Source organism: Macrotis lagotis, chromosome 1 (genome assembly GCF_037893015.1).
Source record: "Macrotis lagotis isolate mMagLag1 chromosome 1, bilby.v1.9.chrom.fasta, whole genome shotgun sequence".
Classification (NCBI taxonomy): Eukaryota; Metazoa; Chordata; class Mammalia; order Peramelemorphia; family Peramelidae; genus Macrotis; species Macrotis lagotis.
Window position 1 is genome coordinate 514,806,071 of NC_133658.1, and position 26,849 is coordinate 514,832,919.

General features: G+C 34.9%; 1 protein-coding gene across 12 annotated transcripts in view; it reads left to right on the forward strand.

The window, feature by feature from the left end:
* The window catches only part of CASK (calcium/calmodulin dependent serine protein kinase), a 466,034-nt gene that overhangs the window by 217,961 nt on the left and 221,224 nt on the right, over window positions 1–26,849 (forward strand). For all 12 annotated transcript variants that reach the window (XM_074214148.1, XM_074214150.1, XM_074214151.1 and 9 more), the window contains one exon: window positions 24,244–24,321. In XM_074214148.1, coding sequence (XP_074070249.1) covers window positions 24,244–24,321 — 78 coding nt within the window. The remainder of the gene's footprint in view (window positions 1–24,243; window positions 24,322–26,849) is intronic.

The window sequence follows — 26,849 nt, forward strand, 5'->3', positions numbered from 1 at the left end:
CTCTGGCTTATAATATTTTCCTTTGGGAGTTCTGGAATTTGACTGCAATATTCCTGGGAGTTATTTTTTTAAATCTCTTTCAGGAGATCATCAATGGATTCTCTCAATTTTTATTTTACCCTCTGACTCTAGGATATCAGGGCAATTTTGCTGTAGAAATTCTCTAAAAATCAGATAGCCTTATCTTTCCTGGATCTGTTTTCCAGGTCTGTTGTTTTTTCTAGTGGCATATTTTATGTTTTCTTCTAGTTTTTCATTATTTTGATTTTGTTTTATTGTTTCTTGATTCCTCACAAAGTCATCAGCTTGCCTTATCTCCATTCTACATGTGAAGGAGTTGCTTTCTTAAGAGAACTTTCTTATCTCTTTTTCCTCTGGCTAATTCTGCTTTTTTAGGCATTGTTCTCCCCATTAACTTTTTGAACTGCTTTTCCCATTAATGACTTAAACTGGTTTTTAACATGTTATTTTCTTTGGTAATTTTTGGTATCTCCTTGACCAAGCTGCTGACTTGGTTTTATGTTTTTCCTGCATCTCTCTTATTTCTCTTCTCCATTTTTCCCTCTACCTCCCTTACTTGATTTTCAAAGTCTTTTTTTGAGCTCTGTCATAACCTGAGACCTATTTTCTTGGAAGCTTGTGTTTTGATCCTCATTTGGACCAAAGTATTTGTCCATAGTCAGGTTCCTTTTTTCCTGTTTACCCATTTCCCCAACCTATGCCCTGGTTTTGAGGTGCTTCCCAAGTTGAGTGTTATTGGGACACCCCTACAAGGACTTTGAGAGGGTCTGACTGCTCTCCTGCCTGTGCTCTGATCTTTGGATGACCACAAACATTACCTTCTCACCTGGAGCTGTGAGAGGATGGTCTCTGCTCTACTATGGCAGTAGGGGGGGCCCCAGACTGTGACCAGGATCTGACAGTCCTGTCCCAGGGATAGGGGAGAGACCTTGACATTGTGGACTGTGCACTCTGGAAGCAGCTGCTGTTCAGCTGTGATAATCCAGATCTGCTTCCTTTTCCTGGGCTTGGGGCTGGGGCTGCCCTGGCCTGGACTCCATACTTACTCTGGCAGAGTTTTCCCATTGATCTTCCAAGTTGTTCTTGGTGATCCCTGGATTGGGAGGTCTGGAAACCCCTTCCACTGCCAGGAGCCCAGGCACCCCAAGAGCTGTTCCTGTACACCAGTGCCCCTTCCAATCCCAGTAGAACTGAGCCTTCCCACTGATCTTCCAAGTACCTTGGGCTAGAAAATTGTTTCTTTGTGTCTTGAATTCTCTTGAATTTGGTTAGAGTCATAGTTTTTTAAGGTTTTTGGAGTATTTGGAATTAGAACTTCTGGGAATTCCTTCCTTCACACCACCATATTGGCTCTGCCCCCAATTGTCTTTTTTTTTTTTTAAATGAAAGGATAAGAAAAAAGAAATGCACTATGAGAAGAAATTAAGAAGTAGGACAGAGTAGATTCTCATGTAAAAGAGGAACATAAGAGCTTTTTACAGTGATGGGAAGGTAGACAGGAGCACTTGAAGCATAATCTTATTGGAATTTACTTAAAGATGGAGTAACATAAATACTCACTTGGGTATAGAAATCTATCTTGCCTTATAGGAATAAAAGAAAGGAAGAGGATAATATAAGACAGACTGGTAGAAGGGGAGGGAGAAATTAGAAGCAAAATACTTTTGAGGTTGGACAGGGTGAAAAGGAGAAAGAGAGTAGAGGATAAATAGGAGAGTAGAATGGGGGTGAAGTATAGCTGGTAATCATCACTCAAAAATTTGTTATAGTAAGTTTCTTTACTTAAAATAAAGTAAGAATGCAGGTCATTCCCCAGTCAGTAAATGGTCAAAGTATATGAATAGGCTGTTTTCAGACAAAGTAATCAAAGCTTTCTATTAGCTTATGGGGAAAATGGCTTTAAATCACTATTATTAGAGAAATGTAAATTGAAACAACTCTGAGATGCTACTCCCACATCAATCAGATTGGCTAATAGGACAGAAAAAGAAAATTACCAATTTTGGACTGGATATGGGAAAATTGAGACATAACAGTATTAGTGGAATTGTGAACAAATTGAACCATTTTGGGGGTAATTTGCAACTATATCCAAAGCGCTATAAAACTGCATACTCAAAGAGTATGCACCAGTACCACATCTAGGTCTGTATCCCAAAGAGTTAAAAAAAACAAAAAGGAAAAGGATCTATATGTACACAAATGTTAATAATAACTTTTGGTGGTGGCAAAGAATTGAACATTGAAAGGATGTCCATCAACTGGGGAATAGCTGAACAAGTTCTGGCATATGATTGTGATAGAATACTTGCTGTGCTATAAGAAATATGAATAAGATGTTCTTTGAAAACCTGGAAAGCCTTACATGATGCAAAGTAAAATGATTGAAACCAAAAGGCATTGTGATCAACTATGAATGACTTAGTTACTAACAGTAATAAAACTATCTAAGACAGTTCTGAAAGACTTATGATGAAAAATGCTGTTCAGAGAAGAAATTATTAATTTTGCTTTCTTTTTCTTTTTCTCCTTTCATTTTTGGTCTATATTTTCTTTTACAAAGTAACTAATATGAAAATGTTTTTTGAGAATGCACATATATAACCTATATCAGTTTTCACTCCTCAATTAATGGGGAGGGGGAAAGGGAGGAAATTTGGAATTCACAGTATTTTTAAATATTAGAAATTGTTTTCACATGTAATTAGAGAAAATTATTTTTTTAAAAAAAGAAATTAAATGTTGTCGTAAATGTTTTGTTTTGCCATTGTTATGCCATTTGGACTTTATTTCATAGTTGACTTTATTCCATAAATAGCTATGAAATTCTAGAAAAAATCTAAACAGTACAATTTCCCAAATATAATGGAAAGTAACATCCTAGTTTTCATGTTTTAGGATGTACTTCCACCTGCTGGGTTAGATGAGAAAATGTTTGAAATAGATGTCCTGCTGCAAGAGAATGCTTTTCATACATACATACATACACATACACACACATTCTTTATTCAGGGACCAGCAGCAAATTAATCATTTGTATATCATTAGAATCCCTTCCTTATTATTCAGGATTATTTTGAAAGAAGAAATATAGAATCGAAAAATAATTGAAATTAAAAATGATCAATTTTACTCTGTGATTGAAGTTCTGAAAAAAAGTGGGAAAAGGTGTGAAATTTGGGTTTTTATATATTTACATATTGTCCATATCTCTTGAGCACAGAGTATCAAAAATTGATCTTGTTGTTTTTCATAATCTTGTAAGGCAGTTGAATAATAAAACATTTATTTTTTTGATTGATAAGTAAAATAGACCTCTGAGGGCTTCTAATCCAACTCTCTAATTTAAGGATGAGAAAATAGCCTCTTCAAGAAAAGTGATTAAGAGGTTAAATGATTATGCCAAGCTCATAAAGGAGTACAATAAGGATTAGAACTCAGCCTTTGTCAGTAAATCTAATGGGCTTTCTTTTATATCTTTAAAATTTCTTTATTCTGATATTTTTTAAAATTTTGAGTTCTAAATGCTCTTCCTCCCTTCCAGCCTCTTCCTACCCCATGAGAAGACAAGCAAGATGATATAAATTATTCTTGTCAAATTAGACAAAATCATATTTCCCTATTTCCACTTTACAAAAACAAGCAAAATAAAATGAGAAAATTACACTTCACTTTTTACTCAGAATTCGTTTCTTCTCTCTCTCAAGAAGGTAGATAACCTTTTTTTTTAATCATGTGTGTATTGGCATTGTCTTGGATCATTGTATTTATCAAGGTAGCTAAGTCTTTCACAGCTGATCATCATTACAACTTTGCTGTTATTGTGCACAGTGGTTCTTTTTCACATCACTTTGCATTCATTCATATTAGTCTTGCCATGTTTTTTTTTCTGAAATCAATTTCATCATTTCTTAAAGCACAGTAGTACACAGTCACAATCATATGACACAACTTATTCAACCATTTCCCAGTTACTTGGTTCTCATTTCCCACTTTTTTTTTGCCACCACAAAAAGAACCCTTTGGGCCATAGTTCCAAATTATTTTCTAGAACAGTTGTGACCAGTTTATTAATGTATCTATTTTTCTCTCATCCTCTCCTACATCTGCCATTCTGTCTCTTACCAAACTGTATGTTTTATTTTCATAATTTTCTTGCATCATTTTCATTTCTTTTCCCAATTTTTCTTTTATAACTTGAAATCCAATTAACATTTTTACTTTGAGGCTTTAGTCTTTTGCAGTTATTGCCTTGTTGTCTTCTTCCTGCCATTGTTGTTACTTGCTCATTTTCCAACCTATTTTTGAACTTAGAACCTTATGTTAAAGTTTGGTTCTGTTCACCCAGGGTTGAGGAGGTACTGCCCCAAACTTATGCTTTTTTGTACTCCTGTTTTCAGAGCTTGTTCTGGGAGTTTGCAAGGTTTTGCTTCTTCCAAGTTGGTGTGATTTAGGGAGAGATGTAGCCACTGCTCTCCTGATTTTTGCTCTGGTCTTTACCCAGGAAGTCTGTCCCTGTTACCTTGCAGCCTCTAGTGTTAGCACTCCTTTCTATCCCATTGCTTATGGGCAATAGAATTGCCAGTCACCATAAACTATACCTCACTTCCAGGAAAGGGTCCCCTGTAATCTTTTTCTGATCTGTTGTCTTATTCTCTCTGGTCTGAGAACTCCTGAAAGGGGTACTGGCTGCCTCCAGCCTATCAATCTCCTAAATTATTTTAGGCTTGAAGAAATGGGTCAATATGAAATTTGAATTGAGAAGTTATTAGGTATTTCACCCTGAATTTCATCTTGAGGTTCTTTGTTTTATGAACTATATCATTCCATTTCCTTCTCTAGTTTCTAGTGGGTTTAGAATAATTTTTGTTGTTTTAATTTCCTATAGGGGATCTTTTGGAGATCTTTCTTTCGGCCTGTGTAGAATTTGTTTGTTATTGTACAACTTAACCAACATATGTAAAATTGAATTAATGCATACTAAAATTTATGGCATATAAATATTTTTTTTTGTGGTGTGATGTTTATCACACACAATGCAATGTTATGTTTATTTTATTTGATACTTTGCTATATTGAGAAATTTTTGGCATTTTTCTTGTATTTATTATTTTATGATATTGAGATTTTGTTAAGTTATGTTATTTAGGATGATACACAATCTTTTAAATTCTCTTTATGTTCTGCCTTGAGATTAATGTGATTTTGCTGATTTGAAGATTGCATGAACTTTTAATACGACTATATTTTTCTACTTTTTCCAGATTGTCTTTTGTTTCTGCATATTCTCCATCAGTTACTCTCTATTTCACTTTTTTGAAAGATTGCCATAATGGATTCAAGTTTTTCTATGCTATCAGTAATTTCTGCCATGTGTGTAGGCTATAAGTTCTGATTTCATGATTCTTCTTGCCTCACTAGAGGCAACTGGTTTTGCAGTAGATAAGAGTGCTGGGTCTGGATCCAGGTGAACCTGAGTTCAAATCCAACCTCAGACATATCCTGACTGTGTAATCCTGGGTGTAGTCTCAATCTACTTCAGTTTACTCAGTATAACCTTGCAATAATTACACCTACTTTACAAAGTAAGTAATTGAATCATATCTGGTCCTTCATGCAGCACATCAACACTGTGGAGTTTACTGGGTAAAGATACTGGAAGCTTTGCCATTTCTTCTCCAGTACATGAAGGCAAGCAATCCTATCCAGGATCACACAGCAGCATGAATATGTATCTGAGGCTAGATTTGAAGTTAGGTCTTCCTAACTCCAGGCCAATCTGGCTGTCTTACAACAGTTAGGACCAAGTAAAATTTGGATGATGTACTCAGCACGTTGTTAGACATAGACTAAACATTTGTACTGACTTCAGATTTGTCCCCTTTGAATAGTCCCTTTCCTATCACAGATCTATATATGAAAACTGCATTTGGAAAAATGAAAAAGAAAAAAGTTTACACAGGAGAACAATTCCTTTTAAAGAGGAATGCGTGGATATATCTATAAATACAATGTTAATACAATATAAATACAAATATACAATCTATTTTTAAAAAAAGCAATCCTAGAATACAACCTAAAGTCAGCTGTAGTGAGTATTGTACTGTCAGAAGGCACAGTTCCCTGTTCCTGCTGAACTGTGAACTTTGAACAAGTCATACGCAGAGTCTCATCAGTTTGAGGAAGGGGAAGAACTTCTGAGATCTGGGAGAACCAAATAACTTCTTCCTGGGGGTCTGATTAGTAATAGAAAGAATTCTTTTTATTAAAGATATTTAACCTGCGGCACTTTATCTAATTCTATAGTAATTCTAAGTACATGGGCTTCCCTTTATGTACACCCAAAATACAAAGGAAGCTCATTTACAGAGTACCCCCCAACAACAAAAAAAGCTTTTCTCTTCTTTTTTTCTCTTCTTTTTTTCTTTTCTTCATCTCAGTTCCTATTGGGTTTAATTATCATCTCTATGTCATGACTTCTAGTTCTTATGCAGCTAGTTTCTCTGCTTAGCTGATTTCTTTGTAGCCCCCACAATTATTGAGGAGCAAAATCATTGTAGAGAGGAAACACACCTCCTTCATCACCATCAGGAATAACTGCTGACCACCTGCTACCAATAGTCAGAGACCCTAGGAATGACAACATCCCCCAAACCACCAATCCTGCTTTCCTCCTAAGCAGCCTTTATCCTGAGAAATAATCCTGGTGTAGATATAGGCTGGCAACTGCTCCTGCAGGTGCTACAGCCACAATATCTTAAGACCCAGAAAGAAAGTTCTTGCCATCCAAGTCTGGGGCACTGTTAAATGGTTCAGCATTAAAAGTTGCTATGGTTTTATCTGTGGAAATGATAATGAGGAAAGAAAATTGCCATTTGCTTTGCTTCTGGGCCCCAAATACCATGGGAATTTTCCTTCTGTGTGTGTTATTTTGCCCAAATGAATGTGAGCTCTTTGTAAGGAGACACTTATTTTTCTGTGTGCTTTACACATAGTATTTATTCTTTAGTTCTTCATTTGTTTCTGGTTCCCAAGTGTCTCATTAATTGTAAATCAAAACTTGAATTTTGACTATCTAGAATACCCTAAAAATCAACCCAGGAAATTCACTTAACAGAACAGAGAACTAGGCAGAATTGTGGTGGAATTACTTTCCTCATTCCTTTTTCCTTCATGTTCTGGGTCTTTGTAAACCTCTCAGAGAAGGCCAAAAGGAATTAGGGTTGAGTGGTTTGGTGGCCTTTGCACACTTCCTTTTAGAAGCCATTTTTGCTTTATTTCAGTACTAGTATTTTCCTCATTCTAAGCTCACTTCTCAAAAAGTTTCAGCTCAGTCTATCGATTTCCTTGTGAGAATATTTTTTTTTATTTTTAAATAGAATCAATGGGAATGAACATTGATAATTTACTTTATTACCAACTTTCCTGTGTTATTTCATTCCTATAAAATGAATTTCATTTTCTCCCCTCAAGATTAATTTGCAAATGACATAAAACTTGTATCCTTATGTGAAATGAAAACTTTGAAAACTCTATAAAACTATCAGTAGACATGTAGTATAAGAAAAAAAAATAGATTGTATAATGCACACCAGTAGCAAGTTATTGCCAGCCTAAGACTAGAATCCAATCTCCTTTACTTGCTTCCAGTTTCTATTTTTATTATGCCTTTTGTATTGATTTAGAATATACTATTTCCTGTGAAGTAGTTCCCTGGAGAGATTCCCAACTTCCCCCAATTCAAGGCAAAGAAGTTTGCATACGTTTTGTTCCTTACTGCTAGCTTCTAGACCACTTTTCTACCAACCTCGCTCAATACATTTTCCTCTTTTAAAGCCAAAGCTCTACATTTATACCATCATTTTCTTCATTCTGATCTCCATCAAATATTAGTCTTCCAGAGGATTAGACACCTTTGTCAGTGACTTCAGCTACTGAAAGATAGTTGTCCTTCTCATCCCCTTGCCTGTCATCATCTTCAATGAATTTGATATTTTAGATTTAGAAAACATGATTATAGATGAAAGCTCAAATCAAGCCCATGTTTAAATCCCATTTCCAGCACTTAAGCGCTGGTTGGAAATGCCTTCTACTCTAAAGATTATTTTCCATATACTTAGTATGTTCTTTATGTACATATTTATTTATATGTGGTCTTCGCTATTAAAATGTCTCCTCTTTTTTTAACCACAATTTTTCTTTATTCTTTTCTCCATCTTTGACCAGTCTAACAGAAGTACTGCCATTTTTTTCATTGCCTTGCGTTATTATAATTGTCCTTTCCATCCTATTGTTTGCTATCCTAATCTATTTTAACATCTGATTGATGATGTTCATAGCATCTTGGATTTATTAAACATAGTATATATGGAAGATACATTAGATTTGGAATCACTGGAGGCAACAGTTCATTCCTTCTCATATCTCTCATATTAAAATGAACTTTTTGGGGGCAGAAACTGTTCTGGTCTTTATTTACATTCCTACTGCTTAGTACAGTACTTGTCATAAATGTTAATACTTGCTTATTGAGTGACCCAAGAACTCCCTAGTTGATAAACAACTGTTAGGAAAACTAGACCAATATCTTATAACATGTTCTGTATTAAATTAAATATAGTTAAGTGACCTGAATCTTAAAGATTATACAATTTGAAAAAATTGTAAAAGAAAAAGTTCATTTCCCTTTGTCAACTTTGGGTAGGGAGAAGATTCTTAAAAAGATGAGAGGTATATTTATAAAATATAAAGTAGATAACTTCTTTTATATTATAGTGAAAGATTTTTGTAGAAACAAAAATGATGTGTATAGGATGAGAAGAAAAGTATTCAACTGAGGAAAGTCTCTGTTTCTGATATATCTGTTAAGACTTTTCTTTTATATTTTATTTTTTAGGTTTTTTACAAGGAAAACGGGGTTAAGTGACTTGCCCATGGCCACACAGCTAGGTAATTATTAAGTGTCTGAGGCCGGTTTTGAACTCAGGAACTCCTGAACTCCAGGGCCAGTGCTTTATCTCCTGTGCCACCTAGCCACCCCTGTTAAGATTTTTATTGTCTTTTGAATTCTGGGGTAGAACCAAGAGAGAGCCTGGAGCTTTTTCCTGTACAACATTAAATGAAACCTATATAGACATTAAAACTAGAAATCACACTAAAAAAAATATCCAAAACAGTTTTCCACCAAAGACTTCATGAAGGATCTTCAGTGAAGGTCTGTCTCTTTCGGGGAAATGCAGAAGTAATGGCCAGCTGGGTGGGAGAGCAGGAAAGCCAGCAGGAGATTTTTAGCCACAGTATAGCTCAGGTCTTGGCAGCTAGATAGCAAGCCAGCTGGAGATTCAGATCCCCTGACAAGTCACATCACTTGGAACATGGGATAAAAGACAGGACTTGGGAGGGAACAAACCATTGCATAGGCATAGCCTAGACATAAAGGAGGAAACAAACCTCTGCATAAGCAATGTCTTGGCCAGCAATAAACCAGGAACTGACTCCAGCCCCTGAACAGAAAGCTCAGGACTATGCTCCCTATATCCCAGGAGCAGAGTTCAACAATCAAAATGAACAAAAAAAAATAAGCTAAAAGAGCACTAACCATTGAAAACCACATGCAGATAGAGATGATAAAAATGTCATTGCAGGAAAGAAAGCAGTGGGAAGTCTTTAAAGAGTCTATGAATGGGACTCATCCAAATTTCATCGACAAGCTTAAAAAAAGATTTTAAAAACCAAAGAAGAGAGGAAAAAGAAAAAAAAATTAAAATGACAGCTATGTAAGATAAATATGAAGAATTAACCAAAGAAGCCAATCCTTTAAAAGTAAAAATAAAAAAAAACCGACTGTAAAAAGAAACAAAAAAGCTAACTGGAGAAACAAAACTCGAAAAATTAGAATTGGATAAATAGAAATTAATTAATCTATGAGACATCAAGATTCTATCAAACAAAATCAAAAGACTCAAAAAATTCTAAAACTCTTGAGACCTTCAGGGTGTCTCAGCACTTAAAGGCTCTACATAATTAAATCAGAAGTGATTTTACTAGATACTTAAAGGTTGGCAGTACAATAGGGGCAGAGGGTGAGAGCCTACTTAGAAAGGTTAGATATAAAGAAATTAGGAAATGAGCTTGTATTAATCCATACTTTAGTTAATGAGGATTTTAGTACCATGGTTGGAATGCTAAAGGGAAAATGGGAGAGAGTGTACCCATTACTTTGGCTGGGGAGAGCTGTGGGACTATGGTTGGAGTACTGAAGAGAAACGGGGAGAATATACTTAGAAGGACTGGATATAAAAACATCATGAAGAGTTTAGCTTTGTTTGACACTTTGGCTACAGTTGGACGGAATCTGCTTGGGAGTGGGAGAGTATAAATGGTTCATTAAATTAGGCATTGCATGATGCTTTGGATTATATTATATGAGGTAAGGTATAAAGTAATTGTAATTTGTGATTTTGACTCTTAAGAACTGTATTTCTAATGAGATAGAAGGGGGGGGTACTTAGTAAATATGAGACAATGCTGCTTATCAATCAATCAGCCTTTAAGAATATAACTTCTATCAGGTCAGTTAAAAGGAATATTTGACACGGAAGTACAAGACAAGGTTAAAACAATAAAAGCATAAAAAGAAAGACTATACCAGGAGAAGGGTAGGCTTTAGTGGACAAATTATACCAGGTGAAGAGGCACAAAGACCTATTATAAGTGGGGTGGGGAGGATATGAACACTGAGTAAATCCTATGTAATAGTTTCCCTCAATAGAGAGGGAATGATACACATTCCCAATTGGGTTTAAAAATCTTTCTTACCCTATGTGGAAGTAGGCGGGGATAAGGGAAAGAAAAGGGTATAAGGGACTGATAAAAAGGAAGGCCGAGGTATAAGTGAAAGTAAGCTTAAAGTTAAAATTTAAAAGAACAGTTAGTATAAAGTAGCAAAACACTGGTGGGGAGGAAAGAAAAGTATAAATAGGAAAAGTTAGCATGGAGGGAAATAAAGAATTAATACTCTTAACTGTAAATGTGAATAAGTTGAACTCTCCCATAAAACAGAAGCAGATAGCAGAATAAATTAAAAACCAGAATCCTACAATATGTTGTTTACAAGAAACAGCAGAGATATTTACATAGAATAAAGGGATATGTAGGAGTAAAATACATTTTGCTTCAGCCAAAGTAAAAAAATTAGGGCTAGCAATCCTGATCTCAGATAACAGAATAGAGAAACTAAATCTCATTAAAAGGGATAAGGAAGGAAACTTCATTTTCTTAAAAGGTACCATAGGTAATGAAGTTATATCATTATTAAATATATATATGCATATATATATATACATATATATATATATATATATATATATATATATACGCCCCTAGTAGTATAGCATGCAAAGTGAATTACAACAGGCTATAGCCAGCAGAACTGTAATAGTGGCAGACCTAATCTCCCTCTCTCAGAACTACATAAATCTAACAACAAAGTAAACAAGAAAGAAATTAAGAGGGGCAGCTAGGTGGCACAATGGATAGAGTACCAGTCCTGGAGGTAGGAGGGCCTAAATTCAAATTCAGTCTCAGGTACTTAATAATTGCCTACCTGTGTGACTTTGGGAAAGTCACTTAACCCCATTCCTTAAATATAAATAATTTTTTTTAAAAAAGTTAAGAACATGAATAAAATCTTTGAAAACTTCTGAAGGAAACTAAATAGAAATAAAGGTCGGACTATACATTTTTCTCTGCAGTATATGGTACCTATAACAAAATATACTAGAACATAAATATCTTACAGTCAAATGCAGAAATGCAGAAATAAGATCATGATGCAATTAAAAAAATACATGTAATAAAGGGCCATGGAAAGATAAATCAAAAATTAATTGGAAACTAAATAACCAAATTTTAAAGAATGAATGAATCAAACAGGAAATCATAGAAATATTCAACAATTTTAACAAAGAAAATAACAACAATGAGACATCATATCAAAACTGATTGGATGCACTCAAAGCAGTTTTTAGGGGAAATTTTATGACAGTGCTTATACAAGTAAAATACAGAAAGGAAATCATTGGATTCAGTATGCAACTAAAAAAGCTAGAAAATGAACAAATTAAAGATCCTCAATTAAATATAAAATTAGAAATTCTGAAAATAAAATAGATTAATAAAATTGAAAGAAAGAAAACCATTGTAACAAAAGTAAAAGTTGGGATGGGTGAAGCCAAGATGGCGGCAGTAGTAGAGCCTCCCCTAGATGCTTCCTCTAAAATATTTCAAAAAATCTTAAAAACATGACTCTTAACTAAATTTTTGAGAGACAGAACCCATAGAAAGATCCAGTGAGGCAATTCTCCAGCCCAAGGTAACCTGGAAAATAGTAGGAAAACTCCATTCCATGGGGTTAGAGGGCTGGCCCGCCAGAGTGAAGAAACTTTAGCCTTCCAGGTACAGCCTGAGTGCCTGGGAGCCCTGGTTCTTGGCATCAGAAGCAGTTTCCTGACCTGCACCCTCAGGAGCACCAGGCACAACTTGGAGGATCAGCAGGGAGACCTCTGCTAGAGCAAGCCTGAAGCGCAGGTCCTCAGGGTGGTTGCTGCAATCAGCATGGTCAGAGCAGTTGCAGCAGTCAGCACGCCCAGATCCAGGAAATATAAGCAGGAGGCAGCAAGCAGGTGTTTCCAGGCAGTACACCCTGAGTGCTCAGCCCATCCAAGGTAGGGGGGAGAGACTTCTGAGGTTTATCCTCTGTCCCTGGAATAGGACTCTGGGGCTCTGAACACATTCAGATCCTGGCCACTGTCTAGGCCCCCCCCCCCATGGAATAGGGGACCCCCCCCCCACTCAGCCCCATGACAAAGGGTTGCACTTGTAGTCATTCACAGTCCAAGAGAACAGTCAGAACCTCACACACTGAGGTCCTTGTAGAGGGGTGTTGGATGTCCCAATAATACTCAAAAGCTCAGGAAATACCCCAAAGCCAGACACAGGCTTGGAAATGAGTAATCAGAGGAAAAAGATGAACCGGACCATTGACAAATGCTTTGTCTATGATCCCAAGGAGGATCAAAATACTCAATATGAAGATGAGGAAATAAAAGCTTCTGCTTCTAAATACTCCAAGAAATATAGAAGTTGGGCTCAGGCTATGACAGCTCAAAAAAGATTTTGAAAATCAAGTAAGGAAGATAGAAGTAAAATTCGGAAAAGAACTGAAAGAGATGAAGAAAAAACATGAAATGAAGTTAGCAGCTTAGTCAAGGAGATCCAAAAAATTGCTGAAGAAAATAACATGTTAAAATCTAGCTTAGGTCAAATGGATAAAACAGTTCAAAAAGTTATTGAGGAGAAGAATGCTTTAAAAAAACAGAATTGACCAGATGGAAAAGGAAATAAGAAAGCTCTCTGAGGAAAACAAATCCTTCAGATGTAGAATGGAGCTAAAGGAAGCTGATGACTTTATGAGAAATCAAGACACAATATTTCAACATCAAAAGAATGAAAAATTAGAAGAAAATGTAAAGCATCGCATTGAAAAAACAGCTGATCTGGAAAACAGATTCAGGAAAGATAATTTAAAAATTATTGAGATACCTGAAAGTCATGATCAGGAAAAGAGCCTTGACCTCATTTTTAAAGAATTTCTATAGGAAAATTGCCTGATATACTAGAAGCTGAGGGCAAAATAGAAATTGAGAGAATTCAACGATCTCCCCTAGAACGAGATCGCCCCCCCCCTAAAAAACCAACCCCCAGGAATGTTATAGCCAAGTTCCAGAACTCCCAATTCAAAGAGGAAAATATTACACAAGCAGCCAGAAGGACACAATTCAAATATTGTGTAGCTGCGGTCAGGATCACACAGGATTTAGCAGCAACTACATTAAGGGCTCAGAGGACTTGGAATATAATATTCCAGAAGGCAAAATAGCTTGGAATGCAACTGAGAATCAACTACCCAGCAAAACTGAACATCCTTGTCCAGGGGAAAAGATGGATTTTCAATGAAATGGAAATTTCTAATGTTCCTGTTGAAATAACCAGAGCTGAACAGAAAGTGTGACCTTCAAATACAGGACTCAGGTGGAGCATAGAGAATGGAGGAGAAGGGTAAATTATGAGGGATTTAATGATGGTGAACTACATGTATTTCTGCATAGAAAAAAATGATGCTGATAACGTTCATATGAGCTTCCTCATTTGGTAGAGCAGGTAGAAGGAACTTTTATAGATAAAGCACAGGAGAGAGCTGAATTTGAATATATAATATAATATAAAAATGGAGTCAGTGCCTTACTGGGAGTAAGAGAAAGGAGAAGCGGAATAGGCTAAGATACTTCATATAAAAGATTTTTTTTTACAATGAGTTTTTGCAAAGATATGGAATGGTGGGGGGCAAGGGGGAATGAAGGAACCTTCACTCTTAGCAGAAATGGCTCAGAGAGGAAACAGCACACACACACTCAATAGGGTATAGAAATCTGAAATAAGGAAGAGAAAAGGGATGGGGGAAGAGGGGGGATGTGGGTGAGGGAGGAGAGGGTAGATCATGGGAGAGAATAGTCAGATATAACCCCTTATCTTTTTTTACTTTTTTTGCAAGATGCTGGAATTGGGTGGCCTGTCTGGGACCATTGAGCTAGGTGCTTGCTAGGTCTCTGGGGTGATATGTGGGCTTGGGGGCCTCTTGGCCCCAGGACTGGTGCTTTCTCTGCTGCACCACTTGGCTTCCCTAGAGCACATTTTAGAAGGATAGGGTGAAGGGAGGGAGAGAATATAGTGGGCAATAATGGATGGTGGGAGTTACAGTTAGCAGCACAACATTGGAAACGTATGGAGGTAGCTTTTATGATGGACTTATGATGTAGAGTGCAGTCTACCCAAGACAGAGGTGATTGTATCAGAACACAGAGTGAAACACAATTTTGTTCTCTTCCTTTTACTTTATTTCTCATGAGGTTCTATATTTTTGTGGGGGGAGAGCTATTATGTCTGCACTTAAGCAAGAATATTTTAGCAATGTGTAAAGAATTGTGGAGTTTGACTATTCCTTCAGGATATAATTTCTCTTTTATCGCATTCAACTTGGATCAATGTATACCATGGAAACAATGTAAATACTAGGACTTCCTTCTGTGGTGGGGTGGGGGGGAAGCAAGATATGGGGGGAAAGGTTGTGGAATTCAAAATAAATTAATTAATTTTTTAAAATTAAAAAATCTAAAATTTGTTTTTATAAAAAAATGAATAAAGTAGATAAATCTTTGGTTAATCTGATTAAAATAAGGAAAGAAGAGTACCAAATCACCAGTGTCAAAAATTGAAAGGGTGAAGTCAGCACCAATAAGGAGGAAATTAAAGAGAAAATTCAGAGCTATTTTGCCCAACTGTATGCCAATAAATTTGAAAATATGAGTGAAATGGACGAATATTTATAAAAAATATAAACTAACCCAACTAAGATGTTGAAATGAAATACTTAACCTCATTCCAGCAAAAGAAATTGAAGAAATCATCAATAAACTTCTTAAGAACAGTCATCAGGTACAGATAGATTATTTTTTTGCAGATAGATTTACAAGTAAATTGTACCAAACATTTAAGGAACAATTAATTACAATTCTTCATAAACTATTTTTAAAAATAGGAGAGACTTATGCCAAATTACTTTCATGCTGATATCTAAATCAGAAAGATTCAAAACAGACAAAGAAAGTTATAGACCAATCTCCCTAATAAACATTGATGCAAAAATCTCAAAAGTTTCAGCAGAATTACTACAGCAAGTTGTTGCTAGGATAATATATCTTGATCAATAGTATATCAAATTGGGAGGGTAGAGCCAAGATGGCAACAAGAGGGGACCCTCTCTTAGGTGCTCCCTCTGATATTTCCAAACTTATAAAATAAGGACTCTAACTGAATTTTTGAGAGACAGAACCCACAGAGGAATCCAGTGAGGCAGTTCTCCAGCCCAAGGTAATCTGGAAAAGAGTGAAAAGGCTCCACTCCATGGGGTTAGAGGGGTTAGAGGGGCAGCCTACCAGAGTTCATGAACTTCAGCCTCCCGGAGGCAGCCCCAGGGTGCTGGGAGCCACAGCTCATGGCGGCGGGGGCAATTTCCTGACCTACACATGGGGATCACTGGGCACAACATGGGGGATCAGCTGGGGTACCTCTGAGAGCGAGCATGCTAAGCCCAGCCCTCAGGGCACTCAGCAAGCAGCGTGGCCGGGGCAGCCCAGATCCAGGAGCTGGCAGCAGGCAGAGCCGGTAAGTCAGTAAGCCGGAGACCCCAGGCTGAGCCTAGGTAGGGGAGTGGAGAGAGACTGCCAAGGTCTGTCCTCTGTCCCTGGAACAGGATTCTGGGGCTCTGACTATATTCAGATTCTGATAACAGTCTAGGCCCCCCATAGAACAGCAGGGCCCCCTCAGCCTTGTGGTAGAGGGGTGCGCTTGTGGTTCACAGACTAGGAGGGAGGAGGGAGCTTCACACACAGATCCTTGTGGGGGGTTTCCCAATAATACTCAAAAGCTCAGGAACCACCCTAAAACCAGGTACAGGCTGGAGAAATGAGTATCCAGATAAAAAAAAGAGGAACACCATTGAGAAATACTTTGAATATTTTATGAATAAATACAAGCTCCTGCATCTCAAGACTTAAAGAAAAACAGAAATTGGGCTCAGGCTATGACAGAGCTCAGAAAAGAATGAAAATCAAGTGAGGGAGATAGAAGAAATATTGGGGAAAGAAATGAGAGAGATGCAGAAAAACATGATGAGAAAGAAGTTAGCAGCTTAGTCAAGGAGATCCAGAAAAATGCTGAAGAAAATAACATGTTAAAAACTAGCATAGGTCAAATGGTTTATCCAGTCCAAAAAGTTATTGAGGAGAAGAATGCTTTAAAAAGCAGAATTGGCCAAATAGAAAAAGAAATAAGAAAGCACTCTGAGGAAAACAAATCCTTCAGATGTAGAATAGAACTAAAGGAAGCTGCTGAATTTATGAGAAATCAAGACATAATACTTCAAAACCAAAAGAATGAAAAATTAGAAGAAAATGTGAAACATCTCATTGAAAAAACAGCTGATCTGGAAAACAGATTCAGGAAAGATAATTTAAAAATTATTGGGATACCTGAAAATCATGATCATTGGCATCATTTTCAAAGAATTAACTACAGGAAAACTGCCCTGATATCCTAGAAGCAGAGAGAAAAATAGAAATTGAGAGAATCCACCTATCTCCCCAAGAAAGAGATCAAAAAAAAAAAAAAAAAACAACCCCCAGGAATATTATAGCCAAGTTCCAGAACTCCCAAGTCAAAGAGAAAATATTACAAGCAGCCTGAAGGACACAATTCAAATATCATGAAGCTGCAGTCAGGATCACATGGGACTTAGCAGCAACTACATTAAAAGCTCATAGGGTTTGGAATATAATATTCCAGAAGGCAAAAGAACTTGGAATGCAACCAAGAATCAACTACCCAGCAAAACTAAATGTCCTCTTCTAGGGAAAAAGATGGACTTTCAATGAACCAGGGGTATTTCAAATTTTCCTGTTGGAATTCCCAGAGGTGAACAGAAGGTTTTATCTTCAAATACACGACTCAGGTGAAGCATAGAGAGTGGAAGAGAAGGGGAAAATATAAAGGACTTAATGATGATGATGATCTACATGTATTCCTGTATAGAAAAAGGATACTGGTAATACTCATGAGCCTTCTCATTTAATAGAGCAGGTAGAAGGAGCTTTTATAGATGAAACACAGGAGAGAGTGTAATTTGAAATATAATGTATTGTAAAAATGGAGTCAATGCCTAAAAGGGAAATATAATGGGAGAAAGCAAAAGGAGAGGTAGAATAGGCTTAGATATTTCATATAATAAGTTTTTTTATTACAATGAGCTATTGCAATGATATGGAAGGGGGGGGAAGGCAAGGGGGAAAGAGGGAACCTTTACTCTCATCAGAGGTGGCTAGGAGAGGAAACAGCATATATACTCAATGGGGTATTGACATCTAGAGTAAGAGAGAAGGGGGAAGGGGGGTGGGGATGTGATGAGAGAGGAGAGGATTGACCATGGCCGGAGAGTGGTCAGATAAAACACATTTTCTTTTTAACTTCCTTGCAATGGGCTAGGATTGGGTGGCCTGTCCAGGACCATAGGGCTGGGTAGATGCTGGGCCTAAGGGGTGGTATGTGGGCTCGGGGCCCTTGTCTGCTGCACCACTCAGCTACCCTACAGCACATTTAGGAAGAGGGACAGAGTGAAAGGAAAGAGGAAATATAGTATATGGTAGTGGGGCAGTAAGAATGGAGGGAGTTACGATCAGCAATGGCAAGGGTAGAAAAATATGGACGTAGCTTTTGTGGTGGTCTTATAAAGAATGTGATCCACCTGTGACAGAGCTGGAGGTGTTGGAACACACACTGAAGCACATTTTTAATTATTATTATTACTATTTTTTTTGGAGGGGGCATTACAGGACAAATGGGGCTGGGTGGCTTGCCTAGGTCCTCACCACTGGGTGATTGTTGGGTGTCTGAAGCCAGATTTGGACCCAGGTGCTCCTGGCTCAAGGGCCAGTGCTCTGTCCACTGTGCCACCTGGCTGCCCCTACTAATATTATTGTTATTATTATTATTATTATTATTATTATTGTTATTATTGTTATTATTATTATTTTATTTTGTGTCTTTTTTTGGTTTTTGCAGGGCAATAGGGTTGGGGTGGCTTGCCCATGGTCGTTGTCATCATCATCATCATCATCATCATCATCATCATCATCATCATTATTATTATTATTATTATTATTATTATTACTTTTAAAATTTTAATTATTTTCTCTTTATCACCCATGCAATTCTATATTCTTTGGGGGAGAGGGAGTATTTTGTTTACTCTTAAACAAGAAGATTTTAGTAATGTATAAAAAAAACATCAAAAATAAGAATAAATAAGAAAGGTGAACATAAATAAGTATGTTAAAAACAAAAGAAAAAACTGATTCCTGGTGCACTTAGGTGGCTCTGGATTCAGGAGGACCTCAGTTCAAATGTAACCTCAGGCACTTAATAATTGCCTAGCTGTGTGACCTTGGGGAAGTCACTTAACCCATTGCCTTAAGTAAATGAAATTGTAAATCTCAAAAAAAAATAATATATCAGATCAGCAAGGATGGTTCAGTATTTGGAAAACTCATCATAATTAAACATTTCATTAACCAGAACCAACAGATAATCTATGGTTATCTCAATAGATGCTGAAAAAGCCTTTGAAAAAATATAGCCACCCATTCCTGTTAAAAATCTGAGAGAGTACAGGAATAAATGGAATTTTCCTTAAAATAATACAAATAATATCTTTCTAAAGCATGAACAAATATTATATATAATGGGGATAAACCAGGAACATTTCCAGTAAGATCAGGAGTGAAACAAGTATGCCTATTATCACCATTACTATTCAAAATTGTATTTAAAATCTTAGCTTTAGTCTTAAAAGAACAAAAAGAAATAGAAGGAATTAGAGTTCACATTGAGGAAGCAAAATTTTCACTCTTTGCAGATGATATGATGGTATAGAAAATCATCTAAAAAAAACCAACTCCTTGAAGCAGTTAACAACTTCAGCAAAGGAGCAAGATATAAAATAAACTCCTGTAAGTCATCAGGATTTCTACATGTGAGCAATAAAACCCAAGAACAAGAGATAGAAAGAGAAATTCCATTTAAAGTAACTGCAGATCACATAAAGATCTTCCAAATCCACCACCCAAGATAAACCCAGAAACTGTATGAACACAATTATAAAACATATTTCACACAAATAAAGCACATCTAAACAATTGAAAAAATGTCAGTTGCTCATAGTTGGGTCAAGTTAATATTATAAATATGGCAATTCTACTGAAATTAAATTACTTATCTAATGCCATAACAATCAAACTACCAAATAGTTATTTTATTGAACTAGAAAAAACTGTAACAAAATTCATCTGAAGCAACAAAAAGTCATGAATATCGGGGAAACTGATAAAAAAAATTGTAAAGGAAGGTAACCTAGCTGCACCAGTTCTAAAACTATACTATTAAAAGGCAGTCATTAAAACTGCCTAGTACTGGTTAAGAAATAGAGTAATGGACCAGTGGAATAGGACAGGATCAAAAGAAACAGTAGTAAATAACTATTGTTTGACAAACTCGAAGACATTAGTTTCTGTGTTAAGAACTCAATATTTGACAAAAAAGGATTAGGAAAACTGGAAGGTAATATGGCAGAAACTAGGCATAGACCCACATCTCACATCCCTTAGCAAAATAAGGTCAAAAATGGAAATGGGATTTAGACATAAAGGATGATACCATAGAACAATTAATAGATCAAGAAACAGTATTTGTCAGATCTATAGAAAGGGGAGAAAATTATGATCAAATAAAAAATGGAAAACATTATTAAATTGCAAAATGGATGTTTTTGACCATATTAAATTAAAAAGGTTTTGTATTAATAAAACCAATGCTGCCAAAATTAGAAAGAAAACAGAAAACTGGGAAACAATTTTCAGTTGAGGTTCTGGTAAAAGTTCATTTCTAAAATGTATAGAAAATTGAATCAAATTTATAAGTTACAAGTTCTTCCTCAATTGATAAATTGTCAAAGTATGTGAACAGGCTAGTTTCAAATGAAATTAAAGTGTGATCTATCTATCTATCTATCTATCTATGTGTGTCTGTGTGTGCATATATACACATATAAAAAAATGCTGCAATCACATCTCACACCTATTTGATTGTTTTCCCTTTTTTTTTGTTATCTTAATCAATGTTGAAGAGATTGTAGGAGGATTGGAACATTAAGGTACTACTGGTTGAGTTATGAACTAATCCAACCATTTTGGAAAGCAATATGGAACTATGCCCAAAGCACAATGAAATTGATCATACCCTTTGAGGGTAAAAAATGAGATAAGTCCCATAAGTTCCAAAATATTCATAGTAGCACTTTTTATAGTAGAAAAGAATTGGAAATTGAGGGGATGCAAATCAATTGAGGAATGACTGATAACGTTATGGTATATAAATATTAGAGAAACCATAAATGGGAAGCATGGAAAGAATTACAAGAACTGATGCTGAGTAAAAGAAACAGAACTAGAGAACATTGTACACATTAATATTGTGGTGAGTTGCTCAACTTCAATGAATGCAGCTCCTCTCAGCAGTTTAAAGGATCAGGACAACTCTGGGAGACTTGTTATGGACAGTGCCTCCAACATCCAGATGAAGCTATTCAGAATCTGAATAAAAACCTTGTTCACTTTTTAAAAATTTCTCTCATGTTTTTCTTCCTATCCATGTTTTTTTTTCTCTGAGTCCTAATTACTTATACAGATAATGATTAATATTATTATTAAATGTTCACTAGACTGTTTGCCACTGAGGGGGGGATAAGAGGGTGGGAAGGGAAGGTGGAAGAAAATTGTGTAACTTATAAAAATAAGTGTGGATGAATACTGAAAAACTTTCATAACATAGAATTACAAAAATAAAATAATAAAATAGATTTTTTAAAGAGATTCTTATTGTCTAAGCTATATAGAAAGTTCAAAGACATATATGCATACGCACACACACACACAAACACACAAAACCAAAAACTATTCCCAGTTTGCTAAATGGTCAAAGGAAATGATCAGAAAGCAAGGGAAACAACAGCAGAAAAGTGTAAACTCAATGAGGGTTGGAATGCTTTTTGCTTTTTATTTGTAATGCCTAGAATTTACAGTGGTGTACAAATTACTTGTGATAAGCAATATTTTCTATGTATTTTCATTTTATGACTGCAATGATCACATTTATTTGTTTCTATTAATGTGAAAAAGATCCATAACATCTGACCTTGCAAAATGATATCATATTGAATCGGTTTCTTCATTGAATAACATGTTTTGTGACAAACAAAAGTTTTATTGTTTCTTTTTTGCTTTGTTTTATTTTGTTTTGTTTTTTAGTTTTTGCAAGGCAATGGGGTTAAGTGGCTTGCCCAAGGTCACACAGCTAGGTAATTATTAAGTGTCTAAAGCTGGATTTGAATTATTGCTTCTTTTGATTGTGTTTTTAAGAATGGTCATTATTTTAAAGAAACTTGCAACAATCATAGATCTTAAAGAGTGCATTTCAGTGACTGTTAGAGATATCACTGGAATTATTGCTCTAGGATAGTCAAACGTTTTAAGGATAATTCAAGCCCACAGTAAAACACAATCAACACCAATATTAGTGTTGTCAAAACGAAGAAATATGAAGAACTTGACTGACTGTTGTTGCAAAGCAATCTAATCCTTAGTAAATTAGCAAAGACTTTTAAGGGAACTTAGCTGGTAACTGAATTGTTTCCTCTAAAATGTGACATAAACTTCTTAAAGCTAAAAAAATAGTTAAAACTCCAAGGTGTTTTTGGTTTTTGTTAAAACTTGCTAGTGATTGCTATGAAGCAAAACAAAATACTCATCTTGGGAATGACCAGTAAACAAACAACTACTATTACTGTTTTAAAAAATTACATATCATAACAGCAGCATTGTGAGATGATCAGTTATGATGGATGCAACTCCTCAGCTGTAAAGTGATCCCGGCCAGTTCTGAAAGACTTGTTATGGAAAATGCCATCTACATTTCTGAGAAAAAACTGTGGAGCCTGAACACAGAGAAAAGCATATATTATGCTCACTTTTTAAAACTTGTTTTATGTTTTTCTTTTCTCATGGTTATTTTATCCTAGTTCTAATTTTTCTTTTACAGGATAATTATATGGAAACATGTAAATATGACTACATCTATATATTTATATATCTATATATATAATTTCTATCAGATTACTTGCTGTCATGGAGAGGGGGGAAAGAAGGAAGGGAGTTAGAAAACTCTTACAAAAGACATAGATGTTGAAAGTTTTCTTTGAATGTACTTGGAAAAAATTAAAATTAGGATTAAAAAAGAAACATTCCATTCAGAGTCTTGATATATAAATATAAAATATGCATATATACATAAGTGTTTATGCACACATGTATAGACATATGAATACATCCACACAGGATAAATACAAGATCATTCCTCACAACTGGACTTTGTCAAAGCTATGCCTGATATCCAACTTGACAAAAGTCTGTGGTTTCTTGACATGAAAATCTAAATTCAATATCAAACTATGTAAAGATAGTTAAAGTGCTAAAAACATTCAATATTATTGTTGTTACCAGAAGGCTGCTAATATTTAATTAGTGCCTATTATGTGTTATACAATTATCTCCTTGGATCCTCACAACAACCCTGGGAGGAGGTAGGTGCCATTTCTATGCCCAATTTACAGGTGAGGAGATTGAGCAAAGAGAGCTTAAGTGACTTGCCCAGTGTCACAGTCTGAGCTAGGTTCTTCCTGACTTCAGGCCCAGTCCTTTTTCTACTGAACCACCTAGCTGCCCATTATGAAAAATGTTTAAAAGATAAATAAAATTATAATAAATGTATTTTACTTTTTCCAGTTATTTTGCACCTTACACTCTTAGTACCCAGTATATATATAGTTCTTAACAGTTATTCAGTTGATTGTTGGAATAGATGTGTGCATACTGCACAACAAACTGAAAAATACTCCTTTCCTCTAATTCTAGTTTCTACAAAATAATATTCCTCAAAATAGAAATTTTTAAATAAATCATTAATTTTCTAATCATTCTTCCTAGCTACAATTTATAATTGAATTTTCTGCCTTTAGTTGTGACACATATAATGGTTTTAAATCTTTAGTTGTATAAAACAGTATCATTTTATGCTTAAGATGAGAAAAAGTAGAAATTAAATTTTATAACAATTCCTGCTGTCTTTCTCTGCTCATTGTACCACAATCTAAAACTACAACTAAATTACCAATAAAATATGTGATTCATTCTATCTCTATTCTCTCCATATTCATTAGTTCTCATCTTCTCTTCCCTGCAAATTTTCAATAACAATAGCAATATAAGTATTATTTCTAAAGTTATTCATAATTTTTAATTGATGCATTTATTTAGGTGAAAGAAATAATAAATATCTAATTGTATATACCTAATAAACATCTAGGTTAATTTTCAGTGTTTACTTGAATTTGAAGATATATTTACTGTTTCTTAACTCATTTTTCATATTTCTCTTTCATAGTATGGATGGAGCTGATCTGTGTTTTGAAATTGTCAAACGTGCAGATGCTGGTTTTGTATACAGTGAAGCTGTAGCCAGGTACGTAATTTAAACTAGTGCTGAGGGGCTGGGTGGGGGAAAGTAAATAGAGAAGAAAATGGTGTAGAAATGATTTTAAAGAGCCTTAGATTTTACATAGTTACTACTTTTGTTCAACATATCAATACTACTGAAATTTAACTCTATGGGAATATATAGTTTGTTTTTTGAAATAAAGTAAAATGTTTTCACATCAGGATTTAGGATTTTCCTTTTATTCATACCTTTCAAACAAAAGGATATTAATACCTTGGATGGACCTTATGGGATTAGCCTTTATTTAACTGAAGGACACTATGTCTTCACTTTGTATTTCAGTGTTGTCTAATTGAAATTTGAAATTTTGCCCAGTTAATCCAAAGAAAACCAAAGATAATAGGGAATGGGAGTCAAGTCACTTAATCCCATTGCCTTGAAAAAAACAAAAATAAACAAAACAAAAAAATAAGAGGGAATAGAAAAAACAGAATCGATTCATATTTATAGGAAATGCTGAATTTATTTGTACATATATAGTCTTGCAACTAGTAAAACAGTTCTAGGAAATTAAAAGTTTTTAATAACAACAGTAGCTAACATTTTCATTAAGTACTTTATGGGTCTCATTTAAAAACTCAAAAACTTAAGATATTTACTGTACAGGAAAATAATGTGGAAGAAGAGCAGATTGTTCTTTTATTTTCTATTTCTCCCAGCTGTCCTCTGTTAACTGTCTTCCCTCCTTAATTGTCCTATGGCCACTCTTTGCTTACAACACAATTATTTACAGAGTAGTTTAACTCACCCAGATTGCTAACAGTTTACAAAGTAATACTTACATTATTGTATAGGGTTGTCCCCACTTATCTGTTAGAAAATTTCAGTATTCTATCACTATCAGAAACCACTCAAAAAAAATTAATCTATAACTCATTCCCCTTTCTAACACTTCATATTTTCTCCTCTCTTTAATACTAGTTTCCTCAGTTCATGGAATCATAAGGTTATACGATATAAATCTGAAAGAGTTTTTAGAAGATCATTAGGTGCTACTCCTTCATTTAACATGAGGCAACTTAAATTTATAGGGATTAAATGACTTAATTTAAATTTTCTACCTAATTTCTTATTAGTTTTAGTTCCTTCTGAGTCAGCTGTCTACTGATAGAAGATAAACAAGACTACAAGGGCTAATAGTTGTTATACTAGCTAGCTATATAACATAACACAAGAAAATATGTGCTTATTTCTTTGACAGGCTCTTTAATGTAATAATAAGGTATGCACTTAATGTTTGTTGAACTAAAAAACATAGTAGAATCATCTTAGCTATTATGTGCCATTAGTTTTCTCAATATCCTATGGCACCAACTGAAGATCTTTGTTTCTATATGAGTGGAGTGCTCTATTCTTTAAAATTTTATCCTTTAAAAATTACTTTAAAAAGATAATAATTATCATAATTAACTTAGAACTTTAGTAGATATCTCTGTCACATTTGTCTACCTGTTTAATTACTTTTATCACTTAAATTTTCTTTTTCTCAAATTTTTTATCTTGAATTTTATTTTTTATTAGACATTTATTTTCATTTTTTAGCTTCCACTTCCCTTCTACCACCTTGCCCCATCCCTGCTAAAAAGAGCTGCACAATTCTTTTAACAAATCAGCATAGTTAAACAAATAACACTCTTAATTAACCAAGGCCAAAACTATGTGCTTCATTCCACATAATTAGTGTTCTAACTCTATCAGTCTCTTGGAATCTTATTTGATTATTGAATTTATTAAGAGTTCTTAAGGTTTTTAAAGTTCTTCACTTTTACAGTGGTTTTTTTTTAATAAATTGTTCAACTGGTTCACTTTACCTTCTGTAAGTTCATAGAACTCTTTCTAGGTTTCTCCAAAACTTTCCATTTCATTACTTTTTACAGTTTAATAGTATTTTATTATATTTTGCTTTCCATACTTTGTTTAGCCATTCCCCAATACTGCTCTCTCTACTCCTCCCAGTTTATAATTTTTTGTCTTCTCAAAAAGAACTGTTGTAAAATTTTTGTCCAGTGAAATTTTTCTTCTTTTTTCTTTGCAGGTATAACCTTAATAGTGATGTCACTGGGTCAAAGGAAACTTTGTAGCTTTGGCATGATTCCAAAAAAGTTTAGCAGTTAATACATTAAAATAAATATGTATACCTTGAAGGAAAAGCTCAATACTTCTTTTATAAATAAAAAGATCAGTAACCTCGTTACTTTCTAAATGGAAGCAACCTTTAAAATGTTGCTATAAAAAATTTCTAGGTAAAAAGGAAATGATTGTTTGTATTTTAATAGAAGCACAGTATTTGTTTACATTTAAATTCAAAAAACTCTTGATACTTACTTTGTAAAAGATATTTATGTTACCTGAAATTTATAAAGTATTTTCCATAGAACAACTCTCCCATGAGAAATTTGAGACTAAGAGAGATTAAATGGTTTTTTAATAGCTAGTAAGTCATAGATCAACACAAATTCTTACTTCATATCTAGTGTTCTTTAACTTTTAGT